Source organism: Polypterus senegalus, chromosome 6 (genome assembly GCF_016835505.1).
Source record: "Polypterus senegalus isolate Bchr_013 chromosome 6, ASM1683550v1, whole genome shotgun sequence".
NCBI lineage: Eukaryota > Metazoa > Chordata > Cladistia > Polypteriformes > Polypteridae > Polypterus > Polypterus senegalus.
In genome coordinates, this window is record NC_053159.1 from 162,456,599 (window position 1) to 162,476,208 (window position 19,610).

At 37.7% G+C, this 19,610-nt stretch overlaps 1 protein-coding gene across 2 annotated transcripts in view; it reads left to right on the plus strand.

Moving 5' to 3' along the window:
• pkp4 (plakophilin 4) overlaps window positions 1-19,610 on the plus strand; it is a 312,340-nt gene that overhangs the window by 120,162 nt on the left and 172,568 nt on the right. For both annotated transcript variants that reach the window (XM_039757447.1, XM_039757448.1), the window contains exon 2: window positions 12,009-12,142. In XM_039757447.1, coding sequence (XP_039613381.1) covers window positions 12,014-12,142 — 129 coding nt within the window. In that variant the 5' untranslated portion in view covers window positions 12,009-12,013. The remainder of the gene's footprint in view (window positions 1-12,008; window positions 12,143-19,610) is intronic.

Consider the following 19,610-nt stretch of genomic DNA (forward strand, 5'->3'; position numbering starts at 1 on the left):
GGTTTTCAGACTTCACGTTTAGATGATAGATGATAATGGTCATGTGGATGTCTGGCCTTCAATCCATCAATGTAGAGAGTTCACAGTGCTTTATTCAGGTGGTGGTGGTGCAGATCGCCACCACAGAAAACCAGAAAAGAACAGAAGAGAAAGTAGAGGTTAGCACAGATTTTGGAGCCATGAAAAAGTGATAATTAAATACATATACATATTAAGGGGAAAGAGGTGACATGTTTGTAGGGATTGAGGTGAGAAAATATTTGCAGGGAAGTTTAAAGGAGAAAAACTAAATTACAATCAAGACTTAATTGAGGAAATGAAACAGTTGTAGGAAAAGGGAGAAAACTGAAGGAGAAGCAAACACTTGCAGTTTAAGCAAGATCAGATTTTATTAAAAATGTCAGAAAAATTGTTGTTTGTCTGTTTGGTTCATTTCTGTATACCATATAGTCTTTTTAAAGCAGAATATTCAAAAAGGTTAAATAGGCTAAATGAAGTGGAAGTGGTAGCAGAAATTGACTTTGCTCTTCTGATCTCCCAAGATTTTGTAAACTCTGCAGTCATGAAGTTAAATGACGCTTGCTTCTGAGAAGAACTGCGACAGTTAACTTAGACAAAACACTGAAGAGACATATCATTGTCAACAAAGGAACATGTTTTTTAAGATATGGTGATTACATTAGTGATGCATGGCTGAGACAGTTGGACTACTACTAAAGCTGAACTCAAAAGAATCAATGCCTTTAAACTTTGTTGCTGAAGAAAACTGTTCATAGTTCCTGGGACTGCAAGAAGATCCATTAAATCGATACTGGCACAAATCCATCCTGACTTCAGTTACTTTGGCTGCACAATGAGAAGACTCTCATGTTGGGGAAGGAAAAAAGGAGAAGAGGACGACAGAGGCCAAAATAGATAGAAACCATTACTGAGACTATGGATATGACATTGAAGGTGAGCCTGGTGTGCTAAAGTCCATCAGGTCACAAAGAGTCAGACTTGACTAAACAATTTAACAGAAACAACAAAGCAAATAAACAGATGTGATCTACATAGTTCCCTACATAATGTCTCCATCTCTACTTGCTTTCTTATGTGTTACCTGGATTCACCCTGTGATGATGCATGTTAAAGGTCTGTGGCAGTGTATAGGTTTTAGAATAAAACTTCTGTGACTGGGGCTGTGTGGGTGCAGGTGCGGCTGAAGAGCTGGGCTGCTGTGGTGTGTTTGGTGTAACTAAACAGGAAATGCTGTTTTTTTTTTGGTGAGTTAGTAAGTGAGTGAGTTTGTCAGTCAGCTTTGCATTTAATATACAGTATATGGATATAAATATCTAACTTCTTTTAATGAAACGTTTTTGAAAGTTGATTAGTCTATAAGACACTTTATAAAACAAAAATACTATTTAACTTATTTATGAAACAAAATGCAATAACAAAATATATCCCAATCTAATAACAAAGCAGGTACATTTGCAAAGACACTCAACACTCGACGCCCATTTCATAGAGGCAGCTATAGGACCACAGAGTCCAGTCTAAAATGTTCCTTAAATACGATGCAACCACAAATAAGTGAACATGGTGTAGCACAGAACTGGTATGTTTACTGAGGATTACATTGACATGGTCAAATAATTCTATATGGATCCTTTTAAAAGAATGTATTTTTTTATTTCACATAATGTACAATATTAGTTTCTTATTTAACTCTTTATCTTTTTGATTTATTCATTTCAAAACATCTTAGAAAAGAGGTCCGCATAATGGAGTGAACATCAAATGTAGGACTGTTTAGGAACAACTGTTATAGGACAAGGTTACAAGATTGGTCATCTCAAGTGAAGGGGTCAGAAGAACCAAAGAAGAATGCAAGATGAGTTATTCTTAACTTGGCTAATAAGAAAATAGCATCAAAACAATTATCAGTTAGAAAGATTTCACACAAAAAGAGAGGCTAGTTATCTAGATGTGACAACACCAAAGTCTGAACCAGAATTTGTTCTGTATACTCTGTCAGGTACAGCCTAACTTGCATATGTTTTACAGAGTGAATCTAATGAGCAAGAGACCACTGCAGTGTGATCAGTGACGCACAGCTGGTCATCACTCCACTTATGTTAGTGATAATGAACTGAGATTTAGACTGGTGTGGAGAACAAGGAGAATGCCAGGCTAAGGTGGAGTTGGTGCTCTTTCATTCAGGTTGAGATATCATTAAGACAAGTCAAAATTCTAGCAGACACTATGTGGTCCTCTGGAGGGAACTACAGGTACAGCTGCATATCTGACAAGAGAATCTGTGAGATTAGATGGTAGGGCATAGTGAGGCAGCATGGTAGGAGAAAGAGAGAGAACTCGGCACTGGTCTTTGAGGCACCCTTGTGCTTATCTGATATAGGTTAGACATCTATCCTTATAAAACTTGGATTATTATTCTTCCAGTTGAGTAAAACAAGTATTCATTCAGGTAGAGTGGTATAGGATATTGCAACCAATTTTTCATACCACACTTCCATTCCATCTATTATTACTTGATATACTATTTTTAGGAGTCATTTTTAAATCAAGTTCTCTCTGAAAAGTTCACTTATGTGTTGTTTTTTTTGTAGACTGAAGCTTTTGTTTTTGCATATTAGCAGTCTTGCTTTTCTGCCTTGTGTGTGCCCAGCAAGTCTTCCCCTGAGGCTTTCTACTGGGCCTAAAAACAAGATACTTCTGTCTCATTCGTAGTTTCAACATTCTGTCAGCATTTTACCGCTGAAGGGTGTTGAGTTTGACTTATGTAATGCATAGTGTCAGCAACATTGTCATCATGCTCAGTGTCACATTGATGATGGTGTCCCATTTTACATAACTTCCCCTGCATCTCTACTGAACAAGCTGTTACTCCTGCTAAAGTATAGTGATTGTGAATGAGTTATGCTGATTAGTAGTTTCATGCAGTGATCTGCTTATTTGTGTTTGCTCTGTTATATGTGCATTCTTAAAACTGTGATGTTATCATAGAAGGACATGATTGTGCCAGAGGTTACTTACACTGTTTGAAGCCTGTCTGCACTTAGCTGCAGTGAACGCAAGACAAGTATCACTTGTAAGATTTTTTTGTGTTTTTCTCCAAATGTATGCAGTTTGTTCTGCCTCTCTTGGATTGATTATGTAGGCTTGGATCCATACCTATACTTTTTGCATGTTTAGCTGAAGCTGCTATTATTATTATTTAATTTATCACTTCAGTTTGTGAGCAGCTGCTAAGTTGTCTGCGACCAAAGGTTTAAGTGAGCAATGTGAGAGGTTCCATTCATTGTGATCTTCTGCTCCTCTTGAGGTTTGAACTGTCCTGGCAGCTCCTGCAGATTCTTGTTTAATCCTTTCCAGATACTACCAAGAGCCCTGGCTACCACTGGCACAATTTTAGTCTTGGTACTCTGCATTCTGCTAATCTTTTTCTACAGATTTCAGAAAGCATTTGGTAAGGTGCCACATGAGATGTTGGGCATCAAACTAAAAGATGTGGGAGTTTAAGGTTATGTTTGTAGGTGGGTGCATAATTGGCTTAGACAGAGGAAGCAGATGGTGATGGTGCGAGGAACCTTGTCAGAATTGGCTGATGTTAAGAGTGGTGTTCCACAGAGGGAAGGACATATATATATATATATATATATATATATATATATATATATATATATATATATATATATATATATATATATATATATATATATATATATATATAAATGATTTGAATAGGAATATTAATAACAAGCTGGTTAAGTTTGCAGAGGATATCAACATAGGTGGATTGGCAGATGATATGGAATCTGTTCAATCATTACAGAGGGACTTGGACAGCATACAGGCTTGGGCAGATTTGTGGCAGTTGAAGTTAGATGTCAGTAAATAAAGTATTACACATAGGAAGTAAAAATGTTAGGTTTGAATACACAATAGGAGGACTGAAAATTGAGAATATATTTTATGAGAAGGATGAAGGAGTCACAGTGGACTCTACTCTATCAACTTCCAGATAGTGATCAGAAGCCATTAAGAAGGCTAACAATATTAGGTTATATAGCATGATGTGTGGAGTACAAGTCCAAGGAGGGTCTGCTCAATCTTTATAACGCACTGGAGAGGCCTCATCTAGAGTACTGTGTGCAGTTTGGTCTCCAGGCTATGAAAGGACATAGCAGCTGTAGGAAAAGTCCAGAGTAGAGCAACTAGGCTGATTCCAGGGCTACAAGGGATGAATTATCAAGAAAAATTAAAAGAGCCGAGCCTTTTCAGTTTGAGCAAAAGAAGGTTAAAAAGTGACATGATTGCACTGTTTAAAATTGTGAAGGCAATTAGTACAGTGGATCGAGACTTATTTTAAAATGAGTTCATCAAGAACACGGGGACACTGTTGGAAAATTGTTCAGGATAAATTTTGCGCAAATATTAAGAAGTTTTTCTTTACACAGAGGACCATAGACACTTGGACTAAGATACCAAGTAGCATGGTAGACAGTAGGACTTCAGGGACTTTTAAACTAGACTTGGTGTTTTTTTAGAATAATTAAGTGGATAGGACTGGTGAGCTTTGTGTAGTTGAGTGGTCTCTTCTTGATTGTTCTAATCTTCAGGTCTTTTATATCTGCTCTGCTTTTCAGCTTCTTTGTTCATGTTGATGCTATTATCTAGGATGGGTACAATGATCAGCAGGCATTGCTTCTCTTTCTTGAAATGGACCACTATATCAGTACAGTAAGCTGATGGATATGGCCCCATTGTTGATGACAGACTCCAGCAAGTGCTGGTACCATTTCTCAGGCATTTGTCCATCTAGATTACCACATTTTCAGTATAAGTGTTGTACACCTAACAGTCATATGCCTGAATGAATCTTTAGCTTTGCTGCATATTCTGCACTTGCTGTCGAACTGTTGCTTCAAAATGTTCCACTGGTGGTACCTGGTATTGAGTGCCTGGTCCTAAGCTGCAATAATTAGGCCATAAGTCTAGTCTTGGGCCTGTGATGTGCAGCTATGCCACTCTTGTACTTTAATTTATTGTCAAGTCTATGATAGAACTGGCCATGTAGTAGCTTTTTTTTCTGTGCAGCTTTATCTTCACTGGCACAGTGTCTCTTTGCAGATTGGTTAACGGGCTGTGCTGGCAAGTGCTTCGTCTTGATTTTCTTTGCCACTGCTATGAGGGAGTTTTTTTTGCTCTTCCAGCCTCATGGATTGTCACAAGCTTGGTGAGTTCCATGTAATTCCTCAAGCCAGCCAAAGCCAAACATGAGTTTGCAGAGTTCATGACCACTGTTCTATCTCTTGGTAGGGGACTCACTCCACATTTGCTTTTGAATGGCGAAGCCCATGCATGGTCAGAAACATCTTGGCCTTGGTGTCCATCCTCTCAATCTCAGATATCTTCCAGCTGATGATCCCAAAAGTATACATGCCGGGTAAAATAACAGGCTTCTGAAAGCTGATATCTTGTTCTTTGAGTTGAACTCAGATTTGAGAACCAGGTGCAGTTGTCAATGGTATTTAGTTGCTATCTTCTTCTTCATCTGAATGGTGCACTAAATACCATCGCTTTCATCAACACCAAAGTACTTATAGTCATCTTCCTGGTCCAAGCTCTGACACCTTGTCTTATCATCCATCTGGATGTTTATTATTATTATCATTATTGAATATTTAGCTGAAAACTTTTATCTATCTTACTTCAGATATTTTGTTATAGTTAGTGCTTACAGGGTAACCTTGGGGTTTGATGTCACAAATCCAGACTTCTCTATTAAGTCACCTACAGTAGTTTAAAACAATTGCTTTTTGATTTTCATTTGCATGAAAAACACCAACTGACATGCTCTGTTCCTGACATTGAGTTAATATTGTGGCTAAATTCGCATTCTGGTAGTTTATGGAAGCCTCACAACCAAGTGCAGAATGATTGCTGCTATTGTATTCCCCCCAACATCATTTGGGTGCAAAAGCTGGATGATTAAGTAAGCAGATAGAAGAAAAATGATTGCATTGGAATTATGGTGGTGTAGAAAGCCACATCACATACCATGGATGGCGAGAGTTACGAACAGAGAGAGGTCTGAACATCATTTAGAGAAAACAAAGAAGCAAAGATCACCAGACTTAGACTGGCCTATTTTGGTCATGTAATTGTGATCTTAGTCAGTGGAAAATTCGGAGGAACAAGGAGAAGAGGCCAGCAAAGGACCAACTGGAATGATACCATCACGACCAACATCGGAATGAGTTTGAAAGATCTGAAAGAAATCATAACAGATCAAACAACAACAGTTTATATAGTTCAACTACCTAGCCACACAACCTTCCTGTGATATCACTGTTTATGCAAAGGGCTGTCTGCTTAGAGATTGGCCATCTTCAGTTTTATTAAAATGTGGCACAGAGACCATTGCAAGAACTAAACAGTGTTTTTTACATTAGCTGCAGACAGTGCTGTCACCCAGAGTATGTGTGTGTATGCTTTATTGAATCGTTATTTATTATAACAACCATTAGGAGCATTGATTCTACAAGACAGAGAAAAATGATTATAACACAGTGTGAGAATGGAATTCACAAGAAGAATAACATTAAACCTGTTGTTCAAGTAGAAGCAAGAATTTCCTTGGGGGTATGGATAAGACTTCATATCAAGGATATAAAACTTTGTACGAAAAAAAAAAACAAACCAGAGTGAATCTCAGAGTTATAATATGGGTGGGTATTCTTCAGGCTAAAAATAAATGCTGACTTGATGGATGCTCACAAATAGACCTGTGTTGAAGCCTTTGGGGAGGCTAAAGCCAAAAAACTAAATAAATGTTTATTGAGAGATGTGCATCACGTCTGTTGCACAGTGAGAAGGCCAGTGTCAGGATTATCTTGGTTGTATCGGGGGTTTGTTTGGAGTAACAAATGTAGACAGCCATTCTAGGGTGTTTGTCAGTTTTATAAGTTAGTGGTTGTATTTAATGGTTGGTGGTGCTTTATGAGTGAGAAAACCAATGAGTATGTAGTGAGTATAACCACTATGTTTAGTTTTATTCCATATACTTGATGAAGAATGCTAAAGAGAAGATTATAGTAATTGAAATAGTAGGAAATATAGCAGTGATATAACAGGCAAAGATTGACTTTAGTCATGTCATGTCATGTGAATAAAACAGATTCTTATATGTTGGTAAGGTTCAGTTTTAAAATTACAGTCAAGTATAAAATTGTTGGGAAAACTCAAACCCATCTGATACTGAATTGATAAATTCCAAGTTTTGAGACTGTTTTTGTCAAGTGCAAGTTTGTTGTAAATAGCAAAAGAGAGAAATGTACAATGTGAAAGATTATTACTAGGGAATCCGTTCCCGGGAATGAAACTGCTGTAATTCCCGGGAAACCAGGAATGGCCAGGCTCGCATATATAGCTTGTAAATGTGTAAAAATCAATCAAGAAATAACAGCGTTATACTTGAAAACTGAAGACTTCATTGACGGCTGTCAGACAACAGCTTTCAACAGCAACTTGATATTGGAATACGTCAGTCTGTTGCATCCACATTATCTGTGCCTAGAAACTTGCCATCACAGAATGATGACAAGAAACTGGATGCATCAATAAAAGCTGAAAGGGCGGTGTTTCAGAGCAACGGCAAGCGCGGGTGTTGTTTAGAACAAGTGTATCTGATGACTGTGCTGCCTACTTCAGTGGAGGCAAAGCGTGCTTTCTCAGCGGCTGGCGTACTCTGCACGAAGTATGCTCTCGCCTGGACGACCGCACGCTGGACACGTTGTGTTTTCTACGCTCTTAGCACCGCAACTAACTAGATCAGGGTGCCCACAGTTTTTCTGCTTGCGAGCTACTTTTAAAATGACCAGGTCGAAATGATCTACCTACATTAAAAATTATATATATATATATATATATATATATATATATATATATATATATATATATATATATATAGTCAAGGAGCTTTTGAATTCAGCCGATTTTAGTTCCCTCTCCTTTGTCTTTCTCAGATCGCTTTTTGGAAGGATGTTAGTTTTTATGAACAGTTCTAAAAAAAAAAAGTGCCTTTCCACATTTTCCTTCTTTGGAATAGCAATGATAGATTGACAGATCAGACAAACACACTTCGATTGTGACATTGTGAGAAAAAAAATCCTCTTCCAATTCCACATCCAGCCCATACCCTCCCCAAACATTTTTTTTAAATCCCTTCTTTAGTCGATATAAATTGGAAGACTAACCACAGCCAGAGTTTTGCAGTAGCTCGCGCGTTTGATCATGCATGCGGGATGACCATTGTGTTAGAAGAGAAGAGATCTTGGACGCAATGGGCACCCCTGAACTAGATACATGTACTTATATGACAGCATGAACTGCTTGTAGATAAGGTTAGTCTTTTATTGGTGTCAACATACTGCAGTAGTTTTATTAAAAATAAGTGTCGGTCGTTCTAAAACCGTTCACATGTGAGATGCCCATGCACTGTATCATGCCCGGGATTCCCGGGAATGACATGCAGGATTCCCGAATTCCCGGGAATGGATAAACCCATCCGGAAATGGATTCCCTAATTATTACTGTTCAAGAAGACAAAATTATTTTGATTCTAGGACAAAAATGAAACTTCTATCAGTTGCAGTTGATGAAACAACCTCATTATCATTCTTGCCTGAGAAATTTTTATCTAATACATATTTTAGTAATACCTTGGTTTTGTTAGCCAGTCCTATTTTGTTTTCACATTTCACCAGGTTCAGATTTATACTTTCTGCTTTGGTTTGTTGGCGCAGTGTGACATCAGAGTCTGTTATAGTGAGACCCACTTGGAGCCAGAACCCCATCTCATCAGTGGAAAGAAGACCTTTTTCTCTTCCAAAATCTTCATACAGTAGAAAATATAAACCTCTGTGAAAATCTTGGCTTACACAGCTACATACTATGTATTACATGTTTAGTGTATTATTTTTTGACCACAGTCTTGCAGTCATTTATTTACTTGTGATTTCTGTAATAATCCGGTATTTATGCATATCACCAGTCGTCCTGTTTTCCTTCCTTGATTTGTGTTTTGAACACTGACTATAGGTTTGGGTTCAACATGCAAGAGTGGAGTGATGCAGGCACAGTTCTCAGTGCCTATATATATTTTATATATATATATATATATATATATATATATATATATATATATATATATAATAAAAGTGCAATGATTTTAAGTGACATTTTTATGTCACTTTTTTGTCACGCTTTAAATCGGGCTTATTTTAACACCTATAGTCAGAGGTGTACAGAGTGAAGAGAAAAGGAGACAGGACTTTTACTTGTGGTGCTCCAGTGTTGCTCACTTCAGTATCAGTGACACAATCCTGCAGTATTCCCAAAACATAGTCCAGTATCCTGCACACCACAGGTTCATCCATCATTGTTTATCACATTGTTCTGGTCATGATCATGAAACTGCTGTCTTCTGCACAAACTGTTAATATCAACTGAGATACTAGACGTTGCAACAAATAAATTCATTGCAAAGGATTGCTTCTGTTAGTATGCTTCTGTACTTGCTTTTAGTAATTGTTATTTAACAAAAGAACGGTTTGTCACTGATATTTATGCCACATAATGATTTCATACAAGTCCAGAGTAATGTGCAGTTTGTAGAAACCAGGTAAAAACCTTTGGTAAGTCTGTTTTTGAGTTACCCAAATAAAAATAAATACAAAAAAAAATGGTAAGTGGCACCTCAGTCCTCTAATTAAAAGCCTTTTAACAGAGGAGGAAGGAATAATTTAACAGCGGCCAGTATTCAGCAAGAAAGAATCTGATATGCTGGAGATCCAATCAAAGATGTTCTGTCCATTTCATATTTAGTAAAAAAAAATGTGTACATTCTTATCGGTCCAGTGCTGATGCCATTCAGGCATGTCTGTGACCTGGGTGCAATAATGAGTGAGTTGTATGTACAACTGTGAGTCGTCAGTATACTTGTGTTGAGCATAATCAATGAAGACATGAATATTGATGAGCATCAGACCAAGAACAGAACCTTCAGGAACACCTTGGATCATAACCTATTCTGGCTCTTTGCAAGACCAGAACACATGCTGGGATTCCATTTCGTCCAAAATACTGCATTATCTGTGAATTAAGTGGAGGTACACCAGTCGCTCTTGGCTGGGAAAAAATATTTGTCACAATTTATCATAAGTGAAAGTAATTTGGAATTACGTATCGCAGGGATTTGTTATGCAACAGATTTGGCGTGCTGTGATCCAGCTTGTCTGTTAATAAAGCCTGGCACACAAAAGCATGTCAGTGCATGCAAGATTGTGTAGTTTCACTTCATGTAGTTTTACTGGTTGTTCTGATTTGTTAATCAGTGTAAAATCTTTCACTGTTCTATTTGTTCCTTTGTATTGTGTGTATTGTACATTAGTTGGTGATCAGGTACTTTATAATTGACTAGTGGCTTTTTCTGTAAACCTTTGCCCAATTTCATGTCCAGTATGGATGGGAACGTACCAGTTTTTGTGGTGGTTGAAAGCTTTGGAATATTTGCAGTGTAAAAATTATGTATAGTGGGGATGTTAGGGTGATGTAAAAGTGGATATAGAAGGACAGTGTGGAAATATGTCTTAAGAATTTGTGTACATTGTGTGCCCAGAAAGCAACTAAAGTTTTTTATTTTTTCCTGTTTTCTTTCCTGTTCTGATTATAGGACAATGAATGCAGGGACTGGGGTGGGGGGATTGTGTACATTTTTATTCTCACAGTCATTTGTGTTTTTTCTTTGAATGTAATAGAAAGTAGGTGGTTTTTTTTTTGACCGTTTTCAACTATACATTAGGTAGCTGTTGCTTGTTTTTAAATGTTTAAATGGATTGGCCACCCTCTTATCTTGCCAATGAGAGCACTGCGACCCAGTACCTAGACGCTCTTCGTGGTGCCAAGGTCGAGGTTGAAACAAAGGAAGGATCAGGCTTTTATGGTGGCTGCCCCCACTCTTTGGAGTAGCTAATCTTATTTTATTAAGTTTGCCCCAACATTAGTTACTTTTAGGTCATCATTAAGTACTTATCTAATTCGCTGGCCTTTGACCCCATAAGAAATTATATACTATATTTGTATATGGTGTACATTCATGTACACTCTTGATTAAGAGTGTGTATGCATGTATTTTGTTTATATCATTTATGTACGGTTTGACATGGTTGTGGTTTTGTTATTTGTATACATATTTGAATTGTTTCTTTTAGCTTATCATGTACAGGACTTTGGTTCAGTTTAGAGTGTTTTTAAATATGCTTTATAACTCAAGTTGGACTTAGAAAGAAATTTCTCGCAAGATTAGTTTTCATCACAACCAGATTTAGGCCTGTTTGTTTACAATTGAGAGTGTTGAGCTGCAGAAGAGACAAAGTGAATCAAACAAAAGAAACAAGCAGAGAAACTCCTTGTAAGATCATTCAGTCGGAGTCTTCATGTACGCAAGCATCCGTCTCTCATGTGTTTACAGGTATACAAACAAAAGTCTCAGAAGCTCAAGAAAAGGTATTACATGTTGCAAAACGTTATGGCACCAGTATGCTTTCTATAGTCAATGCCACCCACGTCGCAGTGTACTGAGCACCAATTTCAGATTGTATTCGTAATAGCAGTTCCCTTAATATGTTTACAAGTAAAATGAAGCATTAAAGACCTTCAGTTCCTTTCTTATTGCAGCTGAGACAGGTTGATGTATTCTTGTAAGACCTGTGTGCTGCATAATGAAGTCAAAGTACAGCAGTAATTATCAGAGCAGATTTTTTTTCTTATATTTCTTAGAAAAAAATGTAGAAGTGACCATTTACCTCATGAATAGCTGTTAATGCTTGCTTTCTTTCTTAAAAAAAATATATTTCTGCAGCTCCATTGAGTTCTATTTTATTTGACTGCCTTGAGCTATGGAGGAATAATAATTTCTCCACCTGAATTTTCCTTCTTAGGAGTTATGCCAGCTCCTGATCAGAACCCTGTGGCAAAAGAGGGGTTGTGTTTGAGCATTCGAGAAGGATCAGCAGAGCCCAGCATGGAGGCTGAGAGCACAGCTACAAACATCCTGGCATCAGTCAAAGAGCAGGTAGAGTACTGCATACTTATTGTTTTGTAAAACAAAATGAAAATGTAACAAAGACTCTTGGTATGTCAATTTGTTTTTTGTTTTTTTTTTTGGCATGATTTGTTCTGGCCAGTGCAATCCACTGGGTTGAAACTTGGCTCAGGATGGAGTCGGTGGCTTACTTGATGCTTTGCCTTAACATAACAAGCATTGTGATTTAAGTTGTTTATGGCTTAGGTTCAAGTACATAAGGAAAAGTACGTAGGAAATACACCCATGAACGATTTCTTACAAATCTGTTTTCCCTGGATCATATGGAGGGTGGGGACAACTCAAAGAAAGTGTTTTCCCCGGAAACATGGAAGGAACATACAGGAGTCACCATTCTTAGTTTTCAATAGTGACTGCATCCTTTAATTGTTTTGATTAACTTAATTGAGGCAAAAATTTCTTCACCTTGGCACGTCTAATTTAAATGTCCTTAATGACTGTTGATGTGAAACACAATACATTGAAGGTAAAGTGGCTACAGTAACCTCCTGTGTCTCCAGCAGGTATCACAGTAATCTGAGGAACTGAGTGACATGAGTTTGGATGGAGCTATTATTATACAGTAGTTTGATTCAGTCTGCGACTTCAAAAACAACACATTTGTTTCATATAGTGCCAACCCTTGGAGAACACATTCATATGTACAATACATACTATTTCTATATTTTGTACTTACAGAGCTGGCAGGTTAAAAGGGAACAGTCACTTATTTTTTCTTTTTCTATTTTTTAATAGTGAAAAGTGCTCTGTTGTGTGAGGTCACAGAGTGAAACAATGCAATCGTTTTTGTATAATTCGCCAGAGAATATCGTATTGGTTGATCTGAGTGAAGATCTCAAATCCTCTAAAACAACACAGTGTTTAGGTGGTGGGCTAGCCATGCCTGGCATTAGCTCAAGTTATCACATGGATTCTTTGGATTTTGAGCTCTTCCACCAGCTCATTTCTTTTTTCTTTTACGCCATCTGTCCACTTTTCTCTGATTTTTATTAAAATGGCTGAAGCATTTCACATCAGTTTTTTCAAAGGGTCCACTTTATTAAAACACAGAAAAACTTGACTATTTTCTTTCATCCAAGTCACTCTGTGTAGGCAGGATTTAACGAGCAACCTTTTTAAAACATTAGAATAATCTAGGTGAGAGAACAGGCCATTCAGCCCAACAAACCTCACTCATCTTATCTCCCTAAATACTTCAAAATGACATCAAGACCCTGAAGTCCTACTGTCTACCACAGTACCTGGTAACTTATTCCATGTGTCTGTGGTTCTTTCTAATGTTTATGCAAAATTTACCCTTGATAGGTTTCCAACTGTGTCCCCTTGTATTGTATAACTCATTTTAAAACAACAGTCTCAATCCATGGTACTGATTCCCTTCACAATTTTAAACATTTTAATCATGTCTCCTTTTGCTTAAACTGAAAAGCCTCAGCTGTTTTAATCTTTCCTCATAACTCCTCACCTGTAGTCCTGCAATGGGCACCTTGATTGCAGTCTGTTGTATTAAACTTTATGTAGCACCTTGCTATAATAAATGCTTTTACATGTTATTTTACATGTACATTCCATAAAAAAGTGGCACCCTTAAGGCCATGTCATATTACAAGGCTTTTCCAGTGATTTTCAGTCTTGGTTTTATTTACGTTATTTTAGTGAGTCAGGACAGTTTCGGCGCATTCCTGTGACTGCCACTCGAGAGGTGCGACATATCCCAACAAAAGCTTTAATACTCCACCCAAGAATTAGATTTTTTTTGCATATGTTGCTTAACCCATGTGTTTTGTAATGATGACTGAGAAAAATCTTTAATTTCTTATTTTCATGGAGAATGTAAACAAAAAAAAATATGACATGATACAAGCCAATGGTGACTAATGCTGTACAATGCCAAACTATATGAAAATCATCAATGGAATGTCCTCACGTTACTCGTGTAAATATTCCAAATGTCCATTACCTATTTATTTGCTCGCAACATGCACAATAGTGCATTTTTCACTAAAATATTTTTAAGTAAATACTTCCGATGACCGCAGCATACAACATTGGCCACTACTGTCCTCTATTATATCATACGCTTTTTCCTCTCCTTTCTGCATGAAGAGATTACAATTCACCACTACAAAGTGCATGGGGTAAGTTTATTAAATAAATAATGAGATGTTCGCTCATTAGATATTAATATTATTCAGTGTAACAGACATAAGACCCCTTCAGATCTGTTGATGTCCATACTCTGTGTTAAGCATAAAAGGATAAAGTTGTGATTTACAGTTCATTACCTGAGCTGTTAAGCCACAGTGCTAAAATCTCCTTTCTCAAATAGATGCATGAGCAAGTGATAAGGATTAAAATGACAAACCTGATTTTTTTTTTTTCTCTCTCTAACTATCTAATGCTTTTGACAACAGTTGTCATATATTATGTAATGTCTTTCCACAGGTAATACTATCTCAAGATGCTTTATATATGCAGAACATAATATTTTGCCATTCTAATAACTGGTACAATGGCATGCTCTAGGAAACCAAATTCCACTGTTGGTAAACACTAAACTACTACTAGCCTTGTGGTTTACTCTTCATCACCTAGTAAACTGGGCCACACTACAAAAGTTCCATCTTTAAAGTGGACAAATAAGCAGGTTGGCCCTCCTTTGGCCAGTTTTTGGAACATGAGGCATGTGTTTGCTTTGTGTGGCTTGGCATCTTTCTTCTTAACTGGTGTAATTTGCCTATTGGGTGCAATGGCCTGCCACAAACATATGCACAGAAATTGTATTTCAGACCTTGTTTCTCTTGATTGATTGAACAGGAGTTGCACATATGGACTGTAACGAGAGCTTGAATCAATCTTGTACTTCTGTGTATTTTAAGTATCTGGAAGCCAAAGTGAACCCCTGAAAACCCAGAATTGATTAATGTGTGTTATTTCAAACATTACATTTTAATTAATAAATAACTAAACTCTTGTGTGCTTGCTGGTGGCTACTTGGCTCTGTTTACTAGCCAGGCCCATTGTTCTCTGTGTGTTGTGGTTTGGGTTTTTTTTTTTATGGGGGTTTGTACATAAGTTGAGTCATTGCGGAAAAGTGGTATTATGGGCGTTTTAGGATGCTGACAACCAAATTAATAGGCATCTGCTTCTTGCTGCCTTGTTTTGCTCCAAATCGTATCTCTGGCACAAAAAAAGGAAAATGAAAGTTTGAATGCTTATATTAAAATAGACCACTGGCTATGAGCAAGCAGATCCATTTTGCTCTGCTAAATTATTGCAGCAAAAGCTTTGATAGTCAAAAAAAAAGCTATTGAATTCTGTTACATTTTGTCTCAGATTCTAGAAGAAGCAATAAAACATTTATGCACCTAAATCTGAGCTCTGTTTACCCTTTTCTCTTTTATCAATGTTTAATTACTTTTTCATTTTTCTTTCATTTTGGGGCTTCTGCCTGAGCTTTGAGTCACTCTTGGATTATAAATGCATTTCTGACTTACATTTTTTTAAATAAGGCCCATTTCAATAATCTGTATATTTTGTTTAGCACATTCTGTGTGTTTTTGTTGGCACTGTGGTGTTTGTTCAGTAGCTCTTCCATGTTATCTTTCTTTTTAACTAAACGCTTATTTATATTGAGTCTCCTCTTTCCTATATTCCACTATTGTAGGAAAAGGTAATGATGTGTTAACACTGGAAAAGTTCAATTCGTTAGCCAGTTTGTAGTTAAGTGCTCTGCAGCACTCTTCCTGTGTGGCCTGTTGCCATGTAATCCATTCTTTGAAAATCCATTGTTTACTGAACTTAACAGGAAGAATTTTTCATTGGAGTGCACCTGTTGATGCAACTTCCCTCTGTAGAGCACAACCACACAAGGCAGGACTGATTTTCTGTGTTTGGCTAAATCTCATATCCGGTCATTCCCAGAGAAGCCTCTGCATGGTTGTGGTGCAGTTGAGTGAGACCTTTCTGTTACTCATTTGAAAAGGGAAAAGAAAAAATCGGGTCACTGCTGAGCATTGTGCAAACGACAGAGCCAGGCACAGCATGAAGGTCAATTGCTTGGTTACTGAGATATTGTGTTGCCAGAGTCTCAGTCTACGATAGCAAGAGAGAGTACAGAATCTGTATGGCGTGAAGTGGCTCATCATCTTCAGGATTTCACACTGCTGTTTGACATGGTGAGTAAGGCACCATAGAATGTAAAAGCTATAGGTTATCACTGCATGCTCTACTTTTCATCGTTCTTTCTAATGTCTTAATTAGGGAACGCAGTAGGCTGCTCTTAAGTGTCCCCCATGAACAAATTATGGTAAATGGCAAGGTGATGTGAGGCCTTGTCTGTTTCTTTGAAATAAAATGTTGAAGAAATTGTGTAATACGTTTACACTTCTGTTCCTTACAAGTCTGTCCAATGTTAAATTTTTATGATGCATTGATATACTGTACTTTGCTTTCCATTTACTTGTCAGCAGCTGCTAGGAGACGGTATGTTTAAAGATTAAAAAAAAAATGAATTGCATTTTCCTCATCCTGGAGATCTATCAGACAGAGTGTTTGTAAATAAAAATCATGCACTTCTTGATGTCTCAATGAATACATACAGACATGGAATTTATTACAAGTCTGACATTTGTACAAAGTTGGTGCTGGATCCCCAGCTGAGAGGTTTAAAGTATTGAAAGTGGTAGAAGGAATATCTAATTCCCAGGTGGTGCAGCTCCCAGTAATGAGAACTAAAAATCGAAATGAGTTCATGGCTGGACACATTTACAGAAACTATACTGGAGAAACTCTGCCAATATTCAAATTAAGATGTTAGAGTTTCTTTGCAGTCTTTGTTGATTTTCATAAAGAGTTTGACTCAGTTGATTGAGATGCTCGGTGGGACATCCTGAGACTTAATATATCATATCTGGTCTGTACACTGGTACTGTGAGTGCTGTGCAGACTTGAGACAGAACCTCTGTGTTTTTTCCCCAGTTCATACTGGGGTTCATCAGGGGTGTGTTGTTGCTCCTACTCTCTTTAATGCTTGCATGGACTGGGTGTTGGGGAGGGCAGTGGGGTCCAGTGGCTGGAGGGCATCTGTTTGTGAAGAAAGATTCACAGATCATGACTTTACTAATGATGCTGTGATCTTTGTGCAGTCCATGGATGCTCTGAATGTGGCTCTTGAGAGGCTGAGTGAGGAGTCTTCAGTGTCTGGGCTTGTGAGCGTCCTGGATAAAAACCAAGATCCATGCCTTTAATGACCTTTTGAGAACAGCCATTAGCAGTGTGTCTGTCTGCGGAGAGAGTGTCAACCTTGTTGAGAGGTTTGCTTACCTCGGCAGTGACATTCATAGCTCTGGTGACTCTTCCTATGAAGTCAGTAGATGGATTGGGAGAACATTGGGGGATCACAAAATCACTGGAAAGGCGTGTGTGGTGCTCCCGATATCGGTGCAAAAGGACAATCCTGGTGTTTCCTGTTTTGCTATATGGCTGCAAGACATGGACAATATACAGTGACCTGAGACGAAGACTGGACTCCTTTGGTACTTGGTCCCTTCGGAGAATTCTTGGGTCCATTACCCTTTGACTTTATGTCGAATGAGCAGTTGCTCATGGAGTCCCGAATGAGGCACATCACTTGCATTGTAAGGAACCATCAGTTACAGCACTACATCCACATGGCGCGATTTCCTGAGGGTGATTGGGCTTGCAGGGTTCTCATTGTTGGAGACCCAAGAGGATGGACCAGGCCAATGGGATGCCCATGTAACACTTGGCTGCGGCAGATAAATGGTCATTTCCACAGTGTGGGACTGAACCGTGTTCTTGCCTTGGTGCAGCAACACGCTGTATTAGTGTATGCTCCCTGACCTGACCTTTTAGTAGAGAACATGCACAAGGATGTTTATCAAGAAGATACAAGGCTGACATGCTTAACAAGTTGACATGTTGATAATTTAGCTGTTGAACTAAAACAAAAACCTATTGTTTACTAAGCAGCGAGGGCAAATTCTTCTTTATCTGTTCTTTTCTAATTCAAAATGTGAACTGATATAATCTGCACAAGCTCACTTACTGTCCACACTCAGAAAATTAGTGTCAGTAAGGATTAAAGAACACAATGAAAAACTCTGAAGTCACTTAAGCAGCTGTTCTTTTAATATCTACCAAAAACCTGGCTCCCTTTTATTCCACTGCAAGTTCAGCAGGACAACGTATGTCTTCCGTTACTTTCCATGCACAGGACAGCTCTATCAGATTGCTTGTTTTAGTTTATTACACCCCTTTCTTTAATGTAAAAGCCATTATTCCAGTTTTCCCTCTCTTCTTATGTCTGCTTTACCACTCTGTATATACAGGAAGTTCTAGCAGCAAACTACACATCTGCTCATTCAGGTACCCATAGTACATTGTAAAAAGGAGCATAACTACTAAATTACCATAAAGCTTAGAAAATCTGAGTCTGAAAAATTAATTTCAAGTGACTTTATTGCCATACAGTACTTCATCATGCAGTGGTACGAAATAACATTCCTCAGGAACTTGCTGCAACATATGTAACATATTCTTGTCCTGTGACTATTTATAAGACACACAAACTATAATATATTATAAATAGATAGACTTGTATAGTAAGTATTATTTGAATGTGGAAAATGTTTTGAGATGTTCATTATAAAAAGGTCATGATAAGCCCAACAAAGCTCGGCAGTCCTACCCTCTTAAATCTGCCAAAGTAACATTTCTGACTTTTTCGAAAGTCCCTAAAATTCAACTGTCCTCTTTGCTTCTTGGTAGCTTATTCTGTGTGTCTGTGGTTCTTTATGTGAAGAAAAACTTCCTAATGTTTGTGCAAAATTTGCCCTTACATTTTCAACATGTTCCTGTGTTCTTGATAAACTCATTTTAAAGTAACTCTGTCAATCCACTGGATTAATTCCTTTCATAATTTTAAACACTTCAATCATGTCTTCTCTTCTCCTTTTGCTTAAACTGAAAAGGCTCAGATCTTTTAATCTTCCCTCATAACTCATCCCCTACAGTCCTGGAATCAGCCTAGTTGCGCTTCTCTGGACTTTTTCTAGCTCTTCTATGTTTTTTTTTTTTTTTGTGTAGCCTATAGAACAAAACTGCACACAGTAGTCCAGATGAGGCCTCACCAGTCCATTATAAAGTTTGAGCAGAACCTCCTTGGACTTGTACTCTACATATCAGTGCGTTATATATACAGTCATATGAAAATGTTTGGGAAACCCTCTCAGTCTGCATAATAATTTACTCTACTTTAAACAAAAAAGATAACGGTGGTATGTCTTTCATTTCCTAGGAACATCGGAGTACTGAGGTGTTTTCCGAACAAACATTTTTAGTGAAGCAGTATTTAGTTGTATGAAATTAAATCAAATGTGAAAAACTGGCTGTGCAAAAATTTGGGTCCCCTTGT